Source organism: Desmodus rotundus, unplaced genomic scaffold (assembly GCF_022682495.2).
Source record: "Desmodus rotundus isolate HL8 unplaced genomic scaffold, HLdesRot8A.1 manual_scaffold_63, whole genome shotgun sequence".
In the NCBI taxonomy this organism is placed as follows: domain Eukaryota; kingdom Metazoa; phylum Chordata; class Mammalia; order Chiroptera; family Phyllostomidae; genus Desmodus; species Desmodus rotundus.
Genome location: NW_026527674.1, coordinates 287,811 through 311,954, shown reverse-complemented (window position 1 = coordinate 311,954; position 24,144 = coordinate 287,811). Strand labels below are relative to the sequence as shown.

Here is a 24,144-nt window from a genome sequence, read left to right as displayed (position 1 = left end):
CCGCAAGTCCCGTAGTGCTGTGTGCTCCAACCTGCAGGCTCTGCACGATGCAGAGTGCAAACAACTGCTGAGGCAGACAAAGGAGTATGAGGCACTGAGATTTCTCCAGGATGGGAAAAATCAGGGGAGCAAATCCTGTGTGTCTATCCTCCCAAAGCAAGCCAACAGCCCTGTGTCCTCTTCCAAAGTTTCCATTACTGTTCCATGGTGTAGGATAGCTTAAAGACATCAAAACTTCTCTATTTTCAAACCATCTGCCAATACAAGAAACATAGAATGGGGTTTTGGGGATGTTTGAGTGAGACTGGTGATATATTTGTGTACAACATCAGATTGCATGGGATCGTTTTCAAAATACCCACAGCTGTCTCTTCTTGAACAACCTTGCCCTCGTTCTGACTCCAACGCCGTTGAAAACAATTCTTACAAAGTGTAACAAACTGGTGGATTTGAAAATATTTGGGATGGACGTAGTGGTGTGGTGGTATTTCACGACTGCCTCTACGGAACTAGAAAATCTTTGATTTGTAGCATTGGCAGTTTTCTGTGGTGTCAGTATTCCCACCGAGGACGGTTCGTGCTACCAATCTATGGTCAACAAACATGAAATTGGGAAGGTGGGGAAATGCAGACAATTATAACTGAATAAAAATAAATAAATGAATTTAGAAATAAATGAAAAAAGAAAAATAAAAGAAAATAATTCTGCTAGGGGTTAAAAAACTTCCAAAAAGTTAATGAGTCAACACTCATTCATATACATTCATTCAATGTATTCAACAAATGAACATTTGTTGAGCAGCTATTGTGTGACAGGCAGATCACTTAAACCAAAATTCCCATAATTTTTCTCCATACCACCCTAAAGAAATTATAAGATGAATAAAAGCTACACTAATTAAGAATAGCATGAAGAAGAATAAAAAGACTGAAAGAAAGAAAACAACACAAAACCATGCCCTGGCCTTTTCAGAAAACAGCGGCCCCCCAGGGACCCAGTGCTGTCTGCTCCAACCTGCGGGCTCTGCAGGATGCAGAGTGCGAGGAACTGCTGAGGCAGACAGAGGAGTATGAGGCCCTGAGATTTCTCAAGGATGGGAAAATTCAGGTGAGCAGATCCTATGTGCCTATCCTCCCAAAGCCACCCAACAGCTCTGTGTCCTCTTACAAAGCTTCCATTTCTGTTCCATGGTGTGGGATAGTTTAAAGTCATCAAAACTTGTCTATTTTCAGACCATCTGCCAATACAAGAAACATAGAATGGGGTTTTGGGTATGTTTGAGTGAGACTGTTGATATATATATATATGGACAACATCAGATATGTGTGGGAACTTTTTCAAAACACACACAGCTGTCTCTTCTTGAACAACCTTGCTCTCGTTCTGACTCCAACGCCGTTGAAAACAATTCTTACAAAGTGTAACAAACTGGTGGATTTGAAAATATTTGGGATGGACGTAGTAGTGTGGTGGTATTTCACAACTGCCTCTACGGAACTAGAAAATCTTTGATTTGTAGCATTGGCAGTTTTCTGTGGTGTCTGTATTCCCACCGAGGCCGGTTCGTGCTACCAATCTATGGTCAACAAACATGAAATTGGGAAGGTGGGGAAATGCAGACAATTATAAGTGAATAAAAATAAATAAATGAATTTGAGAAATAAATGAAAAAAGAAAAATAAAATAAAATAATTCTGCTAGGGTTTAAAAAACTTCCAAAACGTTAATGAGTCAACACTCATTCATATACATTCATTCAATGTATTCAACAAATGAATATTTTTGAGTAGCTACTGTGTGACAGGTAGATATCTGAAAGCAAAGTTCTCTTATCTTTTCTCCAAAATAAACCCAAAATTTAATAAGATGAATAAAAGCTACACTAATTAAGAATAGCATGAACAAGAATAAAAAGACTGAAAGAAAGAAAACAACACAAAACCGTGCCCTGGCCTTTTCAGAAACCAGGGGCCCCGCAGTCCCCCATTGCTGTCTGCTCCAAGCTGCAGGCTCTACAGGATGCCGAGTGCGAGGAACTGCTCAGGCAGACAGAGGAGTATGAGGCACTGAGATTTCTCAAGGACCGGAAAGTTCAGGTGAGCAGATCCTATGTGCCTATCCTCCCAAAGCCACCCAACAGCCCTGTGACTTCTTACAAAGCTTACATTTCTGTTCCATGATGTGAGATAGTTTAAAGACATCAAAACTTGTCTATTTTCAGATCATCTGCCAATACAATAATCATAGAATGGGGTTTGGGGGATGTTTGAGTGAGACTGATGATATATATGTGTACAACATCAGATTGCGTGGGATCGTTTTCAAAATACCCACAGCATTCTCTTCTTGAACAACCTTGCCTCGTTCTCGTCCAACCCAGTTTAAAACAGCTCTTAGAAAGTGGAACATACTGCTGGATTTGAAAATATTTGGGATGGACGTAGTGGTGTGGTGGTATTTCACAACTGGCTCTACGGAACTAGAAAATCTTTGATTTGTAGCATTGGCAGTTTTCTTTGGTGTAGTATTCCTACCGAGGCCGATTTCGTGCTACGAATCTATGGTCAACAAACATGAAATTGGGAAGGTGGGGAAATGCAGACAATTATACTGAATAAAAATAAATAAATGAATTTAAGAAATAAATAAAAAACACAAATAAAATAAAATAATTCTGCTAGGGGTTAAAAAACTTCCAAAAAGTTAATGAGTCAACACTCATTCATATACATTCATTCAATGTATTCAACAAATGAATATTTTTGAGTAGCTAATGTGTGAAAGGTAGATATCTGAAGGCAAAGTTCTCTTATCTTTTCTCCATAATAACCCCAAAATTGAATAAGGTGAATAAAAGCTACACTAATTATGAATAGCATGAACAAGAATAAAAAGACTGAAAGAAAGAAAACAACACAAAACCATGCCCTGGCCTTTTCAGAAACCAGGGGACCCGCAGTCCCCCAGTGCTGTCTGCTCCAAGCTGCAGGCTCTACAGGATGCCGAGTGCGAGGAACTGCTCAGGCAGACAGAGGAGTATGAGGCCCTGAGATTTCTCAAGGACCGGAAAGTTCAGGTGAGCAGATCCTATGTGCCTATCCTCCCAAAGCCACCCAACAGCCCTGTGTCCTGTTACAAAGCTTCCATTTCTGTTCCATGGTGTGGGATAGTTTAAAGACATCAAAACTTGTCTATTTTCAGACCATCTGCCAATACAAGAAACATAGAATGGGGTTTGGGGGATGTTTGAGTGAGACTGATGATACATATGTGTACACCATCAGATTTGCGTGGGATCTTTTTCCAAATACACACACCTGTCCCTTCTTGAACAACCTTGCCCTCGTTCTGACTCTAACCCAGTTGAAAACAACTCTTAGAAAGTGGAACAAGTTGCTGGATTTTGAAATATTTGCGATGGACGTAGTAGTGTGGTGGTATTTCACAACTGGCTCTATGGAACTAGAAAACCTTTGATTTGTACCATTTGCAGTTTTTTGTGGTGTCAGTATTCCCACCAAGGCCAATTTCGTGCTACCACTCTACAGTCAGCAAATATGGAATTGGGAAGGGGAGAAAATGCAGAAAATTGTAACTGAATAAACATAAATAATTAAATTTAAAAAATAAATAAAAGATGAGAAAAATAACAGACAAAATTTCTGCTAGGGTACAAAAAACTACCAAAAAGTGTTAAAGAGTCAAGATTCATTCATATACATTCATTCAATGTATTCAACAAATGAACATTTATTGAGCAGCTATTGTGTGACAGGCAGATCACTTAAACCAAAATTCCCATAATTTTTCTCCATACCACCCTAAAGAAATTATAAGATGAATAAAAGCTGCACTAATTAAGAATAGCATCAAGAAGAATAAAAAGACTGAAAGAAAGAAAACAACAAAAAACCATGCCCTGGCTTTTTCAGAAAACAGTGGCCCGCAAGTCCCGTAGTGCTGTGTGCTCCAACCTGCAGGCTCTGCACGATGCAGAGGGCAAAGAACTGCTGAGGCAGACACAGGAGTATGAGGCACTGAGATTTCTCAAGGACCGGAAAGTTCAGGTGAGCATATCCTATGTGTCTATCCTCCCAAGCAAGCCAACAGCCCTGTGTCCTCTTCCAAAGATTCCATTACTGTTCCATGGTGTAGGATAGCTTAAAGACATCAAAACGTCTCTATTTTCAAACCAAAGCCAATATAAGAAACATAGAATGGGGTTATGGGGATGTTTGAGTGACACTGGTGATATATTTGTGTACAACATCAGATTGCGTGGGATCTTTTTCAAAATACACACAGCTGTCCCTTCTTGAACAACCTTGCCCTCGTTTGACTCCAACCCAGTTTAAAACAACTCTTAGAAAGTGGAACATACTGCTGGATTTGAAAATATTTGGGATGGACGTAGCGGTGTGGTGGTATTTCACAACTGGCTCTACGGAACTAGAAAATCTTTGATTTGTAGCATTGGTAGTTTTCTGTGGTGTCAATATTCCCACCCAGGCCCATTTCCTGCTACCAATCTATGGTCAACAAACATGAAATGGGGAACGTGGGGAAATGCAGACAATTATAACTGAATAAAAATAAATAAATGAATTTAAGAAATAAATAAAAAAGAAAAATAAAATAAAATAATTCTGCTAGGGGTTAAAAAACTTCCAAAAATTTAATGAGTCAACACTCATTCATATACATTCATTCAATGTATTCAACAAATGAATATTTTTGAGTAGCTACTGTGTGACAGGTAGATATCTGAAGGCAAAGTTCTCTTATCTTTTCTCCATAATAACCCCAAAATTTAATTAGATGAATAAAAGCTACACTAATTAAGAATAGCATGAACAAGAATAAAAAGACTGAAAGAAAGAAAACAACACAAAACCATGCCCTCGCCTTTTCAGAAACCAGGGGCCCCGCAGTCCCCCAGTGCTGTCTGCTCCAAGCTGCAGGCTCTACAGGATGCCGAGTGCGAGGAACAACTCAGGCAGACAGCGGAGTATGAGGCCCTGAGATTTCTCAAGGACCGGAAAGTTCAGGTGAGCAGATCCTATGTGCCTATCCTCCCAAAGCCACCCAACAGCCCTGTGTCCTCTTACAAAGCTTCCATTTCTGTTCCATGGTGTGGGATAGTTTAAAGACATCAAAACTTGTCTATTTTCAGACCATCTGCCAAATACAAGAAACATAGAATGGGGTTTGGGGGATGTTTGAGTGAGACTGATGATATATATGTGTACAACATCAGATTGCGTGGGATCGTTTTCAAAATACCCACAGCATTCTCTTCTTGAACAACCTTGCCTCGTTCTCGTCCAACCCAGTTTAAAACAGCTCTTAGAAAGTGGAACATACTGCTGGATTTGAAAATATTTGGGATGGACGTAGTGGTGTGGTGGTATTTCACAACTGGCTCTACGGAACTAGAAAATCTTTGATTTGTAGCATTGGCAGTTTTCTTTGGTGTAGTATTCCTACCGAGGCCGATTTCGTGCTACGAATCTATGGTCAACAAACATGAAATTGGGAAGGTGGGGAAATGCAGACAATTATACTGAATAAAAATAAATAAATGAATTTAAGAAATAAATAAAAAACACAAATAAAATAAAATAATTCTGCTAGGGGTTAAAAAACTTCCAAAAAGTTAATGAGTCAACACTCATTCATATACATTCATTCAATGTATTCAACAAATGAATATTTTTGAGTAGCTAATGTGTGAAAGGTAGATATCTGAAGGCAAAGTTCTCTTATCTTTTCTCCATAATAACCCCAAAATTGAATAAGGTGAATAAAAGCTACACTAATTATGAATAGCATGAACAAGAATAAAAAGACTGAAAGAAAGAAAACAACACAAAACCATGCCCTGGCCTTTTCAGAAACCAGGGGCCCCGCAGTCCCCCAGTGCTGTCTGCTCCAAGCTGCAGGCTCTACAGGATGCCGAGTGCGAGGAACTGCTCAGGCAGACAGAGGAGTATGAGGCCCTGAGATTTCTCAAGGACCGGAAAGTTCAGGTGAGCAGATCCTATGTGCCTATCCTCCCAAAGCCACCCAACAGCCCTGTGTCCTGTTACAAAGCTTCCATTTCTGTTCCATGGTGTGGGATAGTTTAAAGACATCAAAACTTGTCTATTTTCAGACCATCTGCCAATACAAGAAACATAGAATGGGGTTTGGGGGATGTTTGAGTGAGACTGATGATACATATGTGTACACCATCAGATTTGCGTGGGATCTTTTTCCAAATACACACACCTGTCCCTTCTTGAACAACCTTGCCCTCGTTCTGACTCTAACCCAGTTGAAAACAACTCTTAGAAAGTGGAACAAGTTGCTGGATTTTGAAATATTTGCGATGGACGTAGTAGTGTGGTGGTATTTCACAACTGGCTCTATGGAACTAGAAAACCTTTGATTTGTACCATTTGCAGTTTTTTGTGGTGTCAGTATTCCCACCAAGGCCAATTTCGTGCTACCACTCTACAGTCAGCAAATATGGAATTGGGAAGGGGAGAAAATGCAGAAAATTGTAACTGAATAAACATAAATAATTAAATTTAAAAAATAAATAAAAGATGAGAAAAATAACAGACAAAATTTCTGCTAGGGTACAAAAAACTACCAAAAAGTGTTAAAGAGTCAAGATTCATTCATATACATTCATTCAATGTATTCAACAAATGAACATTTATTGAGCAGCTATTGTGTGACAGGCAGATCACTTAAACCAAAATTCCCATAATTTTTCTCCATACCACCCTAAAGAAATTATAAGATGAATAAAAGCTGCACTAATTAAGAATAGCATCAAGAAGAATAAAAAGACTGAAAGAAAGAAAACAACAAAAAACCATGCCCTGGCTTTTTCAGAAAACAGTGGCCCGCAAGTCCCGTAGTGCTGTGTGCTCCAACCTGCAGGCTCTGCACGATGCAGAGGGCAAAGAACTGCTGAGGCAGACACAGGAGTATGAGGCACTGAGATTTCTCAAGGACCGGAAAGTTCAGGTGAGCATATCCTATGTGTCTATCCTCCCAAGCAAGCCAACAGCCCTGTGTCCTCTTCCAAAGATTCCATTACTGTTCCATGGTGTAGGATAGCTTAAAGACATCAAAACGTCTCTATTTTCAAACCAAAGCCAATATAAGAAACATAGAATGGGGTTATGGGGATGTTTGAGTGACACTGGTGATATATTTGTGTACAACATCAGATTGCGTGGGATCTTTTTCAAAATACACACAGCTGTCCCTTCTTGAACAACCTTGCCCTCGTTTGACTCCAACCCAGTTTAAAACAACTCTTAGAAAGTGGAACATACTGCTGGATTTGAAAATATTTGGGATGGACGTAGCGGTGTGGTGGTATTTCACAACTGGCTCTACGGAACTAGAAAATCTTTGATTTGTAGCATTGGTAGTTTTCTGTGGTGTCAATATTCCCACCCAGGCCCATTTCCTGCTACCAATCTATGGTCAACAAACATGAAATGGGGAACGTGGGGAAATGCAGACAATTATAACTGAATAAAAATAAATAAATGAATTTAAGAAATAAATAAAAAAGAAAAATAAAATAAAATAATTCTGCTAGGGGTTAAAAAACTTCCAAAAATTTAATGAGTCAACACTCATTCATATACATTCATTCAATGTATTCAACAAATGAATATTTTTGAGTAGCTACTGTGTGACAGGTAGATATCTGAAGGAAAAGTTCTCTTATCTTTTCTCCATAATAACCCCAAAATTTAATTAGATGAATAAAAGCTACACTAATTAAGAATAGCATGAACAAGAATAAAAAGACTGAAAGAAAGAAAACAACACAAAACCATGCCCTCGCCTTTTCAGAAACCAGGGGCCCCGCAGTCCCCCAGTGCTGTCTGCTCCAAGCTGCAGGCTCTACAGGATGCCGAGTGCGAGGAACAACTCAGGCAGACAGCGGAGTATGAGGCCCTGAGATTTCTCAAGGACCGGAAAGTTCAGGTGAGCAGATCCTATGTGCCTATCCTCCCAAAGCCACCCAACAGCCCTGTGTCCTCTTACAAAGCTTCCATTTCTGTTCCATGGTGTGGGATAGTTTAAAGACATCAAAACTTGTCTATTTTCAGACCATCTGCCAAATACAAGAAACATAGAATGGGGTTTGGGGGATGTTTGAGTGAGACTGATGATATATATGTGTATAACATCAGATTTGCGTGGGATCGTTTTCAAAATACCCACAGCATTCTCTTCTTGAACAACCTTGCCTCGTTCTCACTCCAACCCAGTTTAAAACAGCTCTTAGAAAGTGGAACATACTGCTGGATTTGAAAATATTTGGGATGGACGTAGTGGTGTGGTGGTATTTCACAACTGGCTCTACGGAACTAGAAAATCTTTGATTTGTAGCATTGGCAGTTTTCTTTGGTGTAGTATTCCCACCGAGGCCGATTTCGTGCTACGAATCTATGGTCAACAAACATGAAATTGGGAAGGTGGGGAAATGCAGACAATTATACTGAATAAAAATAAATAAATGAATTTAAGAAATAAATAAAAAACACAAATAAAATAAAATAATTCTGCTAGGGGTTAAAAAACTTCCAAAAAGTTAATGAGTCAACACTCATTCATATACATTCATTCAATGTATTCAACAAATGAATATTTTTGAGTAGCTAATGTGTGAAAGGTAGATATCTGAAGGCAAAGTTCTCTTATCTTTTCTCCATAATAACCCCAAAATTGAATAAGGTGAATAAAAGCTACACTAATTAAGAATAGCATGAACAAGAATAAAAAGACTGAAAGAAAGAAAACAACACAAAACCATGCCCTGGCCTTTTCAGAAACCAGGGGACCCGCAGTCCCCCAGTGCTGTCTGCTCCAAGCTGCAGGCTCTACAGGATGCGGAGTGCGAGGAACTGCTCAGGCAGACAGAGGAGTATGAGGCCCTGAGATTTCTCAAGGACCGGAAAGTTCAGGTGAGCAGATCCTATGTGCCTATCCTCCCAAAGCCACCCAACAGCCCTGTGTCCTGTTACAAAGCTTCCATTTCTGTTCCATGGTGTGGGATAGTTTAAAGACATCAAAACTTGTCTATTTTCAGACCATCTGCCAATACAAGAAACATAGAATGGGGTTTGGGGGATGTTTGAGTGAGACTGATGATACATATGTGTACACCATCAGATTTGCGTGGGATCTTTTTCCAAATACACACACCTGTCCCTTCTTGAACAACCTTGCCCTCGTTCTGACTCTAACCCAGTTGAAAACAACTCTTAGAAAGTGGAACAAGTTGCTGGATTTTGAAATATTTGCGATGGACGTAGTAGTGTGGTGGTATTTCACAACTGGCTGTATGGAACTAGAAAACCTTTGATTTGTACCATTTGCAGTTTTTTGTGGTGTCAGTATTCCCACCAAGGCCAATTTCGTGCTACCACTCTACAGTCAGCAAATATGGAATTGGGAAGGGGAGAAAATGCAGAAAATTGTAACTGAATAAAAATAAATAATTAAATTTAAAAAATAAATAAAAGATGAGAAAAATAACAGACAAAATTTCTGCTAGGGTACAAAAAACTACCAAAAAGTGTTAAAGAGTCAAGATTCATTCATATACATTCATTCAATGTATTCAACAAATGAACATTTATTGAGCAGCTATTGTGTGACAGGCAGATCACTTAAACCAAAATTCCCATAATTTTTCTCCATACCACCCTAAAGAAATTATAAGATGAATAAAAGCTGCACTAATTAAGAATAGCATGAAGAAGAATAAAAAGACTGAAAGAAAGAAAAAAACAAGAAACCATGCCCTGGCCTTTTCAGAAAACAGCGGCCCCCAAGGGACCCAGTGCTGTGTGCTCCAACCTGCGGGCTCGGCAGGATGCAGAGTGCGAGGAACTGCTGAGGCAGACAGAGGAGTATGAGGCCCTGAGATTTCTCAAGGACGGGAAAATTCAGGTGACCAAATCCAATGTGTCTATCCTCCAAAAGCCAGCCAACAGCCCTTGTCCTCTTACAAAGCTTCCATTTCAGTTCCATGGGGTAGGATAGTTTAAAGTCATCAAAACTTCTCTATTTTCAGACCGTCTGCCAATACAAGCAACATAGAATGGGGTTTTGGGTATGTTTGAGTGAGACTGTTGATATATATATATGGACAACATCAGATATGTGTGGGAACTTTTTCAAAACACACACAGCTGTCTCTTCTTGAACAACCTTGCCCTCGTTCTGACTCCAACGCCGTTGAAAACAATTCTTACAAAGTGTAACAAACTGGTGGATTTGAAAATATTTGGGATGGACGTAGTGGTGTCGTGGTATTTCACAACTGGCTCTACGGAACTAGAAAATCTTTGATTTGTAGCATTGGCATTTTTCTGTGGTGTCAGTGTTCCCACCGAGGCCGATTGCGTGCTACCAATGTACGGTCCACAAATATGGAATTGGGAAGGGGAGAAAATGCAGACAAGTGTAACTGAAAAAAATAAATAATTAAATTTAAAAAACTAATGATCAGAAAAATAAAAGACAAAATTTCTGCTAGGGTTTATAAATCTTCAGAAAAGTGTGAAAGAGTCAAGACTCATTCATATACATTCATTCAATGTATTCAACAAATAAATATTTATTGAGCAGATATTGTGTGACAGACAGATATCTTAAACCAGCATTCGATAATTTTTCTCCATAACACCCTAAAGAAATTATAAGATGAATAAAAGCTGCACTAATTAATAATAGCATGGAGAAGAATAAAAAGACTGAAAGAAAGAAAACAACAAAAAACCATGCCCTGGCTTTTTCAGAAAACAGTGGCCCGCAAGTCCCGTAGTGCTGTGTGCTCCAACCTGCAGGCTCTGCACGATGCAGAGTGCAAAGAACTGCTGAGGCAGACAAAGGAGTATGAGGCACTGAGATTTCTCCAGGATGGGAAAAATCAGGGGAGCAAATCCTGTGTGTCTATCCTCCCAAAGCAAGCCAACAACCCTGTGTCCTCTTCCAAAGTTTCCATTACTGTTCCATGGTGTAGGATAGCTTAAAGACATCAAAACGTCTCTATTTTCAAACCATCTGCCAATACAAGAAACATAGAATGGGGTTTTGGGGATGTTTGAGTGAGACTGGTGATCTATTTGTGTACAACATCAGATTGCATGGGATCGTTTTCAAAATACCCACAGCTGTCTCTTCTTGAACAACCTTGCCCTCGTTCTGACTCCAACGCCGTTGAAAACAATTCTTACAAAGTGTAACAAACTGGTGGATTTGAAAATATTTGGGATGGACGTAGTGGTGTGGTGGTATTTCACGACTGCCTCTACGGAACTAGAAAATCTTTGATTTGTTGCATTGGCAGTTTTCTGTGGTGTCAGTATTCCCACCGAGGCCGGTTCGTGCTACCAATCTATGGTCAACAAACATGAAATTGGGAAGGTGGGGAAATGCAGACAATTATAACTGAATAAAAATAAATAAATGAATTTAGAAATAAATGAAAAAAGAAAAATAAAAGAAAATAATTCTGCTAGGGGTTAAAAAACTTCCAAAAAGTTAATGAGTCAACACTCATTCATGTACATTCATTCAATGTATTCAACAAATGAACATTTGTTGAGCAGCTATTGTGTGACAGGCAGATCACTTAAACCAAAATTCCCATAATTTTTCTCCATACCACCCTAAAGAAATTATAAGATGAATAAAAGCTACACTAATTAAGAATAGCATGAAGAAGAATAAAAAGACTGAAAGAAAGAAAACAACACAAAACCATGCCCTGGCCTTTTCAGAAAACAGCGGCCCCCCAGGGACCCAGTGCTGTCTGCTCCAACCTGCGGGCTCTGCAGGATGCAGAGTGCGAGGAACTGCTGAGGCAGACAGAGGAGTATGAGGCCCTGAGATTTCTCAAGGATGGGAAAATTCAGGTGAGCAGATCCTATGTGCCTATCCTCCCAAAGCCACCCAACAGCTCTGTGTCCTCTTACAAAGCTACCATTTCTGTTCCATGGTGTGGGATAGTTTAAAGTCATCAAAACTTGTCTATTTTCAGACCATCTGCCAATACAAGAAACATAGAATGGGGTTTTGGGGATGTTTGACTGAGACTGGTGATATATTTGTGTACAACATCAGATTGCATGGGATCGTTTTCAAAATACCCACAGCTGTCTCTTCTTGAACAACCTTGCCCTCGTTCTGACTCCAACCCAGTTTAAAACAACTCTTAGAAAGTGGAACATATTGCTGGATTTGAAAATATTTGGGATGGACGTAGTGGTGTGGTGGTATTTCACTAGTGCCTCTACGGAACTAGAAAGTCTTTGATTTGTAGCATTGGCAGTTTTCTGTGGTGTCAGTATTCCCACCGAGGCCGGTTCGTGCTACCAATCTATGGTCAACAAACATGAAATTGGGAAGGTGGGGAAATGCAGAAAATTATAACTGAATAAAAATAAATAAATGAATTTAAGAAATAAATGAAGAAAGAAAAATAAAATAAAATAATTCTGCTAGGGGTTAAAAAACTTCCAAAAAGTTAATGAGTCAACACTCATTCATATACATTCATTCAATGTATTCAACAAATGAATATTTTTGAGTAGCTACTGTGTGACAGGTAGATATCTGAAGGCAAAGTTCTCTCATCTTTTCTCCTTAATAACCCCATAATTTAATAAGATGTATAAAAGCTGCACTAATTAAGAATAGCATGAACAAGAATAAAAAGACTGAAAGAAAGAAAAAAACAAGAAACCATGCCCTGGCCTTTTCAGAAACCAGGGGCCCCGCAGTCCCCCAGTGCTGTCTGCTCCAAGCTGCAGGCTCTACAGGATGCCGAGTGCGAGGAACTGCTCAGGCAGACAGAGGAGTATGAGGCCCTGAGATTTCTCAAGGACCGGAAAGTTCAGGTGAGCAGATCCTATGTGCCTATCCTCCCAAAGCCACCCAACAGGCCTGTGTCCTCTTCCAAAGCTTCCATTTCTGTTCCCTGGTGTGAGATAGTTTAAAGACATCAAAAGTTGTCTATTTTCAGACCATATGCCAATACAAGAAACTTAGAATGGTGTTTGGTGGATGTTTGAGTGAGACTGATGATATATTTGTGTACAACATCAGATTTGCGTGGGATCTTTTTCAAAATACACACAGCTGTCTCTTCTTGAAAAACCTTGCCCTCGTTCTGAATCCAACCCAGTTGAAAACAACTCTTAGAAGGTGTAACAAACAGGTGCATTTGAAAATATTTGGGATGGACGGAGTGGTGTTGTGGTTATTCACAACTGGCTCTACGGAACTAGAAAATCTTTGATTTGTAGCATTGGCATTTTTCTGTGGTGTCAGTATTCCCACCAAGGCCGATTGCGTGCTACCAATGTACGGTCCACCAATATGGAATTGGGAAGGGGAGAAAATGCAGACAAGTGTAACTGAATAAAAATAAATAATTAAATTTAAAAATAAATGATCAGAAAAATAAAAGACAAAATTTCTGCTAGGGTTTATAAATCTTCAAAAAAGTGTTAAAGAGTAAAGATTCATTCATATACATTCATTCAATGTATTCTACAAATGAATATTTATTGAGCAGATATTGTGTGACAGGCAGATATCTTAAACCAACATTCCCATAATTTTTCTCCATAACACCCTAAAGATATTATAAGATGAATAAAAGCTACACTAATTAATAATAGCATGAAAAAGAATAAAAAGAGTGAAAGAAAGAAAACAACAAAAAACCATGCCCTGGCTTTTTCAGAAAACAGTGTCCGCAAGTCCTGCAGTGCTTTGTGCCCCAACCTGCGGGCTCTGCACGATGCAGAGTGCAAAGAACTGCTGAGACAGACAAAGGAGTATGAGGCCCTGAGATTTCTCAAGGACGGGAAAATTCAGGTGACCAAATCTTGTGTGTCTATCCTCCCAAAGCCAGCCAACAGCCCTGTGTCCTCTTCCAATGTTTCCATTACTGTTCCATGGTGTAGGATAGCTTAAAGATATCAAAACGTCTCTATTTTCAAACCACCTGCCAATACAAGAAACATAGAATGGGGTTATGGGGATGTTTGAGTGACACTGGTGATATATTTGTTTACAACATCAGATTGCATGGGATCTTTTTCAAAATACCCACAGCTGTCTCTTCTTGAACAACCTTGCCCTCGTTCTGACTCCAACCCATTTTAAAACAACTGTTAGAAAGTGGAACATACTGCTGGATTTGAAAATATTTGGGATGGACGTAGCGGTGTGGTGGTATTTCACAACTGGCTCTACGGAACTAGAAAATCTTTGATTTGTAGCATTGGCACTTTTCTGTGGTGTCAGTATTCCCACCAAGGCCGATTTCGTGCTACCAATCTATGGTCAACAAACATGAAATTGAGAAGATGGGGATAATGCAATTATAACTGAATAAAAATAAATAAATGAATTTTAAAAATAAATAAAAGAAAATTTAAATAAAAGAAAAATAAAAGAAAATAATTCTCCTAGGGGTTAAAAAACTTCGAAAATGTTAATGAGTCAAGACTCATTCATATACATTCATTTAATGTATTTAAGATATGAATATTTTTTGAGTAGCTATTGTGTGATAGGTAGATATCTGAAAGCAAAGTTCTCTCATCTTTTCTCCATAATAACCACCAAAATTAATAAGATGAATAAAAGCTACAGTAATTAAGAATAGCATGGAGAAGAATAAAAAGACTGAAAGCAAGAAAAAAACACAAAACCATGCCCTGGCTTTTGAGAAACCAGGGTCCCCTCAGTCCCCCAGTGCTGTCTGCTCCAACCTGCGGGCTCTGCAGGATGCCGAGTGCGAGGAACTGCTCAGGCATACAGAGGAGTATGAGGCCCTGAGATTTCTCAAGGACCGGAAAGTTCAGGTGAGCAGATCCTATGTGCCTATCCTCCCAAAGCCACCCAACAGCCCTGTGTCCTCTTTCAAAGCTTCCATTTCTGTTCCCTGGTGTGAGATAGTTTAAAGACATCAAAAGTTGTCTATTTTCAGACCATATGCCAATACAAGAAACTTAGAATGGGGTTTGGGGGATGTTTGAGTGAGACTGATGATATATATGTGTACAACATCAGATTTGCGTGGGATCTTTTTCAAAATACACACAGCTGTCTCTTCTTGAAAAACCTTGCCCTCGTTCTGAATCCAACCCAGTTGAAAACAACTCTTAGAAGGTGTAACAAACTGGTGCATTTGAAAATATTTGGGATGGACGTAGTGGTGTGGTGGTATTTCACAACTGGCTCTACGGAACTAGAAAATCTTTGATTTGTAGCATTTGCAGTTTTTGTGGTGTCAGTATTCCCACCGAGGCCTATATCATGCTAGCAACGTACGGTGAACAAATACGGAATTGGGAAGTGGAGAAAGTGCAGACAATTGTAACTGAATAAAAATAAATAAATATATATAAAAAATTAAAAAAAGAAAATAAACATGAAAGAAAAATGTAAGAAAATAATTCTGCTAGGGTTTAAAAAACTTCCAAAAAGTGTTAAACACTCAAGAATCATTATATACATTCCTTGAATGTATTCAACAAATGAATATTTATTGAGCAGCTATTGTGTGACAGGCAGATATCTTAAACCAAAATTCCCATAACTTCTCTCCCTACCACCCTAAAGAAATTATAAGATGATAAGAGCTGCACTAATTAAGAATAGCATGAACAAGAATAAAAAGACAAAGAAAGACAAAAGCACAAAACCATGTCCTGGCCTTTTCAGAAACGAGCGGCCCAGCAGTCCTCCAGTGCTGTGTGCTCCAACCTGCGGGCTCAGCAGGATGCTGAGTGCGAGGAACTGCTCAGGCAGACAGAGGAGTATGAGGCCCAGAGATTTCTCAAGGACAGGAAAATTCAGGTGAGACAATCCTCTGTGCCTATCCTCCCAAAGCCACCCAACAGCCCGGGGTCCTCTTACAAAGTTTCCATTTCTCTTCCATGGTGTAGGATAGTTTAAAGACATCCAGTTTTCTATATTTTCATACCATACGCCAATACAAGAAACACAGGACGGGGTTTTGCGAATGTCTGTGTGAGACTGGTGATATATACCTGTACAACATCAGATTTGCGTGGGAGCTTTTTCAAAATACACACAGCTGTCTCTTCTTGAACAACCTTGCCCTCCTCCTGACTCCAACCAAGTTGAAAACAACGCTTAGAAAGTGTAACAAACTGCTGGATTTGAAAATATTTGGGATGGACGTAGTGGTGTGGTGGTATTTCACAACTGGCTCTACGGAACTAGAAAATCTTTGATTTGTAGCATTTGCAGTTTTTGTGGTGTCAGTATTCCCACCGAGGCCTATATCATGCTAGCAATGTACGGTCAACTAATACGGAATTGGGAAGTGGAGAAAGTGCAGACAATTGTACCTGAATAAAAATAAATAAATAAATTTGAAAAATAGATAAAATAAAATAAACATGAATGAAAAATGAAAGAAAATAATTCTGCTTGGGGTTAAAAGACGTACAAAAAGTATTAAAGAGTCAAGACTCAATCATATACATTCATTGAATGTATTCAAGAAATGAATATTTATTGAGCAGCTATTGTGTGACAGGCAGATATCTTAAACCAAGGTTCACATAACTTTTCTCCCTAACACCCTAAAGAAATTATACGATGAATAAAAGCTGCACTAATTAAGAATAGCATGAACAAGAATAAAAAGACTGAAAGAAAGACAAAAGCACAAAACCATGTCTTGGCCTTTTCAGAAACGAGGGGCCCCGCACTCCCCCAGTGCTGTGTGTTCCAATCTGCGGGCTCTGCAGGATGCCGAGTGCGAGGAACTGCTCAGGCAGACAGAGGAGTATGAGGCCCAGAGATTTCTCAAGGACAGGAGAATTCAGGTGAGACAATCCTCTGAGCCTATCGTCCCAAAGCCAGCCAACAGCCCTGGGTCCTCTGACAAAGTTTCCATTTCTTTTCCATGGTGTAGGATAGTTTAAAGACATCCAAATTTCTATATTTTCAGACCATCTGCAATACAAGAAACACAGTGGTGTTTTGGGGGTGTCTGAGGGAGACTGGTGATATATACGTGTACAACATCAGATTTGCGTGGGATCTTTTTCAAAGTACACACAGCTGTCTGTCTCTTCTTGAACGACCTTGCCCTCCTCCTGACTCCAACCAAGTTGAAAACAACTCTTAGAAAGTGTAACAAACTGCAGGTTTTGAAAATATTTGGGATGGACGTAGCGGTGTGGTGGTATTTCACAACTGGCTCTACGGAACTAGAAAATCTTTCATTTGTAGCATTTGCAGTTTTCTGTGCTGTCAGTATTCCCCCCGAGGTCGATTTCTTACTACCAACATAAGGTCAATAAATATGGAATTGGGAAGGGGAGAATGTGCAGACAATTGTAACTGAATATAAATAAATGAATAAATTTAAAAATAAATAAAGGAAAATAAACATAAAAGAAAAATGAAAGAAAATAATTCTTCTAGAGGTTCAAAGACGTACAAAAAGTGTTAAAGAGTCAAGACTCATTCATATACATTCATTGAATGTATTCAACAAATGAATATTTATTGAGCAGCTATTGTGTGACAGGCAGCTATCTTAAATCAAAGTTCCCATAACTTCTCCGTAACACACTAAAGAAATTATAAGATGAATAAAAGCTGCACTATTTAAAAATAGCATGAACAGCAATAAAAAGACTGAAAGAAAGACAAAAGCACAAAACCATGTCCTGGCCTTTTCAGAAACGAGCGGCCCCGCAGTCCCCCAGTGCTGTGTGCTCCAAACTGGGGGCTCTGCAGGATGCCGAGTGCGAGGAACTGCTCAGGCAGACAGAGGACTATGAGGCCCAGAGATTTCTCAAGGACAGGAAAGTTCAGGTGAGACAATCCTCTGTGCCTATCTTCCCAAAGCCACCCAACAGCCCTGGGTCCTCTTACAAAGTTTCCATTTCTCTTCCATGGTGTAGGATAGTTTAAAGACATCCAGTTTTCTATATTTTCATACCATACGCCAATACAAGAAACACAGGACGGGGTTTTGCGAATGTCTGTGTGAGACTGGTGATATATACCTGTACAACATCAGATTTGCGTGGGAGCTTTTTCAAAATACACACAGCTGTCTCTTCTTGAACAACCTTGCCCTCATCCTGACTCCAACCAAGTTGAAAACAACGTCTACAAAGTGTAACAAACTGCTGGATTTGAAAATATTTGGGATGGACGTAGTGGTGTGGTGGTATTTCACAACTGGCTCTACGGAACTAGAAAATCTTTGATTTGTAGCATTTGCAGTTTTTGTGGTGTCAGTATTCCCACCGAGGCCTATATCATGCTAGCAACGTACGGTGAACAAATACGGAATTGGGAAGTGGAGAAAGTGCAGACAATTGTAACTGAATAAAAATAAATAAATATATATAAAAAATTTTAAAAAGAAAATAAACATGAAAGAAAAATGTAAGAAAATAATTCTGCTAGGGGTTAAAAAACTTCCAAAAAGTGTTAAACACTCAAGAATCATTATATACATTCCTTGAATGTATTCAACAAATGAATATTTATTGAGCAGCTATTGTGTGACAGGCGGATATCTGAAACCAAAATTCCCATAACTTCTCTCCCTACCACCCTAAAGAAATTATAAGATGATAAAAGCTGCACTAATTAAGAATAGCATGAACAAGAATAAAAAGACAAAGAAAGACAAAAGCACAAAACCATGTCCTGGCCTTTTCAGAAACGAGCGGCCCAGCAGTCCTCCAGTGCTGTGTGCTCCAACCTGCGGGCTCAGCAGGATGCTGAGTGCGAGGAACTGCTCAGGCAGACAGAGGAGTATGAGGCCCAGAGATTTCTCAAGGACAGGAAAATTCAGGTGAGACAATCCTCTGTGCCTATCCTCCCAAAGCCACCCAACAGCCCGGGGTCCTCTTACAAAGTTTCCATTTCTCTTCCATGGTGTAGGATAGTTTAAAGACATCCAGTTTTCTATATTTTCATACCATACGCCAATACAAGAAACACAGGACGGGGTTTTGCGAATGTCTGTGTGAGACTGGTGATATATACCTGTACAACATCAGATTTGCGTGGGAGCTTTTTCAAAATACACACAGCTGTCTCTTCTTGAACAACCTTGCCCTCCTCCTGACTCCAACCAAGTTGAAAACAACGCTTAGAAAGTGTAACAAACTGCTGGATTTGAAAATATTTGGGATGGACGTAGTGGTGTGGTGGTATTTCACAACTGGCTCTACGGAACTAGAAAATCTTTGATTTGTAGCATTTGCAGTTTTTGTGGTGTCAGTATTCCCACCGAGGCCTATATCATGCTAGCAATGTACGGTCAACTAATACGGAATTGGGAAGTGGAGAAAGTGCAGACAATTGTACCTGAATAAAAATAAATAAATAAATTTGAAAAATAGATAAAATAAAATAAACATGAATGAAAAATGAAAGAAAATAATTCTGCTTGGGGTTAAAAGACGTACAAAAAGTATTAAAGAGTCAAGACTCATTCATATACATTCATTGAATGTATTCAAGAAATGAATATTTATTGAGCAGCTATTGTGTGACAGGCAGATATCTTAAACCAAGGTTCACATAACTTTTCTCCCTAACACCCTAAAGAAATTATACGATGAATAAAAGCTGCACTAATTAAGAATAGCATGAACAAGAATAAAAAGACTGAAAGAAAGACAAAAGCACAAAACCATGTCCTGGCCTTTTCAGAAACGAGGGGCCCCGCACTCCCCCAGTGCTGTGTGCTCCAATCTGCGGGCTCTGCAGGATGCCGAGTGCGAGGAACTGCTCAGGCAGACAGAGGAGTATGAGGCCCAGAGATTTCTCAAGGACAGGAGAATTCAGGTGAGACAATCCTCTGAGCCTATCGTCCCAAAGCCACCCAACAGCCCTGGGTCCTCTGACAAAGTTTCCATTTCTTTTCCATGGTGTAGGATAGTTTAAAGACATCCAAATTTCTATATTTTCAGACCATCTGCAATACAAGAAACACAGTGGTGTTTTGGGGGTGTCTGAGGGAGACTGGTGATATATACGTGTACAACATCAGATTTGCGTGGGATCTTTTTCAAAGTACACACAGCTGTCTGTCTCTTCTTGAACGACCTTGCCCTCCTCCTGACTCCAACCAAGTTGAAAACAACTCTTAGAAAGTGTAACAAACTGGAGGTTTTGAAAATATTTGGGATGGACGTAGCGGTGTGGTGGTATTTCACAACTGGCTCTACGGAACTAGAAAATCTTTCATTTGTAGCATTTGCAGTTTTCTGTGCTGTCAGTATTCCCACCGAGGCCGATTTCTTACTACCAACATACGGTCAATAAATATGGAATTGGGAAGGGGAGAAAGTGCAGACAATTGTAACTGAATATAAATAAATGAATAAATTTAAAAATAAATAAAGGAAAATAAACATAAAAGAAAAATGAAAGAAAATAATTCTGCTAGAGGTTAAAAGACGTACAAAAAGTGTTAAAGAGTCAAGACTCATTCATATACATTCATTGAATGTATTCAACAAATGAATATTTACTGAGCAGCTATTGTGTGACAGGCAGATATCTTAAATCAAAGCTCCCATAACTTCTCCGTAACACACTAAAGAAATTATAGGATGAATAAAAGCTGCACTATTTAAAAATAGCATGAACAGCAATAAAAGGACTGAAAGAAAGACAAAAGCACAAAACCATGTCCTGGCCTTTTCAGAAACGAGCGGCCCCGCAGTCCCCCAGTGCTGTGTGCTCCAAACTGGGGGCTCTGCAGGATGCCGAGTGCGAGGAACTGCTCAGGCAGACAGAGGACTATGAGGCCCAGAGATTTCTCAAGGACAGGAAAATTCAGGTGAGACAATCCTCTGTGCCTATCCTCCCAAAGCCACCCAACAGCCCTGGGTCCTCTTACAAAGTTTCCATTTCTCTTCCATGGTATAGGATAGTTTAAAGACATCCAGTTTTCTATATTTTCATACCATACGCCAATACAAGAAACACAGGACGGGGTTTTGCGAATGTCTGTGTGAGACTGGTGATATATACCTGTACAACATCAGATTTGCGTGGGAGCTTTTTCAAAATACACACAGCTGTCTCTTCTTGAACAACCTTGCCCTCCTCCTGACTCCAACCAAGTTGAAAACAACGCTTAGAAAGTGTAACAAACTGCTGGATTTGAAAATATTTGGGATGGACGTAGTGGTGTGGTGGTATTTCACAACTGGCTCTACGGAACTAGAAAATCTTTGATTTGTAGCATTTGCAGTTTTTGTGGTGTCAGTATTCCCACCGAGGCCTATATCATGCTAGCAATGTAGGGTCAACGAATACGGAATTGGGAAGTGGAGAAAGTGCAGACAATTGTACCTGAATAAAAATAAATAAATAAATTTGAAAAATAGATAAAATAAAATAAACATGAATGAAAAATGAAAGAAAATAATTCTGCTTGGGGTTAAAGACGTACAAAAAGTATTAAAGAGTCAAGACTCATTCATATACATTCATTGAATGTATTGAAGAAATGAATATTTATTGAGCAGCTATTGTGTGACAGGCAGATATCTTAAACCAAGGTTCACATAACTTTTCTCCCTAACACCCTAAAGAAATTATACGATGAATAAAAGCTGCACTAATTAAGAATAGCATGAACAAGAATAAAAAGACTGAAAGAAAGACAAAAGCACAAAACCATGTCTTGGCCTTTACAGAAACGAGGGGCCCCGCACTCCCCCAGTGCTGTGTGCTCCAATCTGCGGGCTCTGCAGGATGCCGAGTGCGAGGAACTGCTCAGGCAGACAGAGGAGTATGAGGCCCAGAGATTTCTCAAGGACATGAGAATTCAGGTGAGACAATCCTCTGAGCCTATCGTCCCAAAGCCACCCAACAGCCCTGGGTCCTCTGACAAAGTTTCCATTTCTTTTCCATGGTGTAGGATAGTTTAAAGACATCCAAATTTCTATATTTTCAGACCATCTGCAATACAAGAAACACAGTGGTGTTTTGGGGGTGTCTGAGGGAGACTGGTGATATATACGTGTACAACATCAGATTTGCGTGGGATCTTTTTCATAGTACACACAGCTGTCTGTCTCTTCTTGAACGACCTTGCCTTCCTCCTGACTCCAACCAAGTTGAAAACAACTCTTAGAAAGTGTAACAAACTGCAGGTTTTGAAAATATTTGGGATCGACGTAGCGGTGTGGTGGTATTTCACAACTGGCTCTACGGAACTAGAAAATCTTTCATTTGTAGCATTTCCAGTTTTCTGTGCTGTCAGTATTCCCACCGAGGCCGATTTCTTACTACCAACATACGGTCAATAAATATGGAATTGGGAAGGGGAGAAAGTGCAGACAATTGTAACTGAATATAAATAAATGAATAAATTTAAAAATAAATAAAGGAAAATAAACATAAAAGAAAAATGAAAGAAAATAATTCTGCTAAGGGTTAAAAGACGTACAAAAAGTGTTAAAGAGTCAAGATTCATTCATATACATTCATTGAATGTATTCAACAAATGAATATTTACTGAGCAGCTATTGTGTGACAGGGGGCTATCTTAAATCAAAGTTCCCACAACTTCTCCGTAACACACTAAAGAAATTATAAGATGAATAAAAGCTGCACTATTTAAAAATAGCATGAACAGCAATAAAAAGACTGAAAGAAAGACAAAAGCACAAAACCATGTCCTGGCCTTTTCAGAAACGAGCGGCCCCGCAGTCCCCCAGTGCTGTGTGCTCCAAACTGGGGGCTCTGCAGGATGCCGAGTGCGAGGAACTGCTCAGGCAGACAGAGGACTATGAGGCCCAGAGATTTCTCAAGGACAGGAAAATTCAGGTGAGCAAATCCTCTGAGCCTATCATCCCAAAGCCAGCCAATACCCCTGGGTCCTCTTACAAAGTTTCCATTTCTCTTCCATGGTGTAGGATAGTTTAAAGACATCCAGATTTCTATATTTTCAGACCGTATGCCAATACAAGAAACACACGACGGGGTTTTGCGAATGTCTGTGTGAGACTAGTGATATATACCTGTACAACATCAGATTTGCGTGGGAGCTTTTTGAAAATACACACAGCTGTCTCTTCTTGAACAACCTTGCCCTCATCCTGACTCCAACCAAGTTGAAAACAACGCCTAGAAAGTGTAACAAACTGCTGTATTTGAAAATATTTGGGATGGACGTAGTGGTGTGGTGGTATTTCACAACTGGCTCTACGGAACTAGAATATCTTTGATTTGTAGCATTTGCAGTTTTTGTGGTGTCAGTATTCCCACCGAGGCCTATATCATGCTAGCAACGTACGGTGAACAAATACGGAATTGGGTAGTGGAGAAAGTGCAGACAATTGTAACTGAATAAAAATAAATAAATATATATAAAAAATTTAAAAAAGAAAATAAACATGAAAGAAAAATGTAAGAAAATAATTCTGCTAGGGGTTAAAAAACTTCCAAAAAGTGTTAAACACTCAAGAATCATTATATACATTCATTGAATGTATTCAACAAATGAATATTTATTGAGCAGCTATTGTGTGACGGGCAGATATCTTAAACCAAAATTCCCATAACTTCTCTCCCTACCACCCTAAAGAAATTATAAGATGATAAAAGCTGCACTAATTAAGAATAGCATGAACAAGAATAAAAAGACTGAAAGAAAGACAAGAGCACAAAACCATGTCCTGGCCTTTTCAGAAACGAGCGGCCCAGCAGTCCTCCAGTGCTGTGTGCTCCAACCTGCGGGCTCAGCAGGATGCTGAGTGCGAGGAACTGCTCAGGCAGACAGAGGAGTATGAGGCCCAGAGATTTCTCAAGGACAGGAAAATTCAGGTGAGACAATCCTCTGTGCCTATCCTCCCAAAGCCACCCAACAGCCCTGGGTCCTCTTACAAAGTTTCCATTTCTCTTCCATGGTGTAGGATAGTTTAAAGACATCCAGTTTTCTATATTTTCATACCATACGCCAATACAAGAAACACAGGACGGGGTTTTGCGAATGTCTGTGTGAGACTGGTGATATATACCTGTACAACATCAGATTTGCGTGGGAGCTTTTTCAAAATACACAC

The 24,144-nt window shown here is 39.5% G+C and overlaps 1 protein-coding gene across 1 annotated transcript in view; it reads left to right on the top strand.

Annotated features, from left to right (window-relative positions):
• The window catches only part of LOC112309673 (trichohyalin), a 95,667-nt gene that overhangs the window by 57,434 nt on the left and 14,089 nt on the right, over window positions 1-24,144 (top strand). The window contains exons 31-43 of the mRNA XM_071220502.1: window positions 974-1,108; window positions 1,963-2,097; window positions 2,943-3,044; window positions 3,934-4,068; window positions 4,915-5,049; window positions 6,887-7,021; window positions 7,868-8,002; window positions 8,851-8,985; window positions 9,842-9,976; window positions 11,812-11,946; window positions 16,774-16,908; window positions 19,772-19,906; window positions 21,772-21,906. Of these exons, the coding sequence (XP_071076603.1) occupies window positions 974-1,108; window positions 1,963-2,097; window positions 2,943-3,044; window positions 3,934-4,068; window positions 4,915-5,049; window positions 6,887-7,021; window positions 7,868-8,002; window positions 8,851-8,985; window positions 9,842-9,976; window positions 11,812-11,946; window positions 16,774-16,908; window positions 19,772-19,906; window positions 21,772-21,906 (1,722 nt within the window). The remainder of the gene's footprint in view (window positions 1-973; window positions 1,109-1,962; window positions 2,098-2,942; window positions 3,045-3,933; window positions 4,069-4,914; window positions 5,050-6,886; window positions 7,022-7,867; window positions 8,003-8,850; window positions 8,986-9,841; window positions 9,977-11,811; window positions 11,947-16,773; window positions 16,909-19,771; window positions 19,907-21,771; window positions 21,907-24,144) is intronic.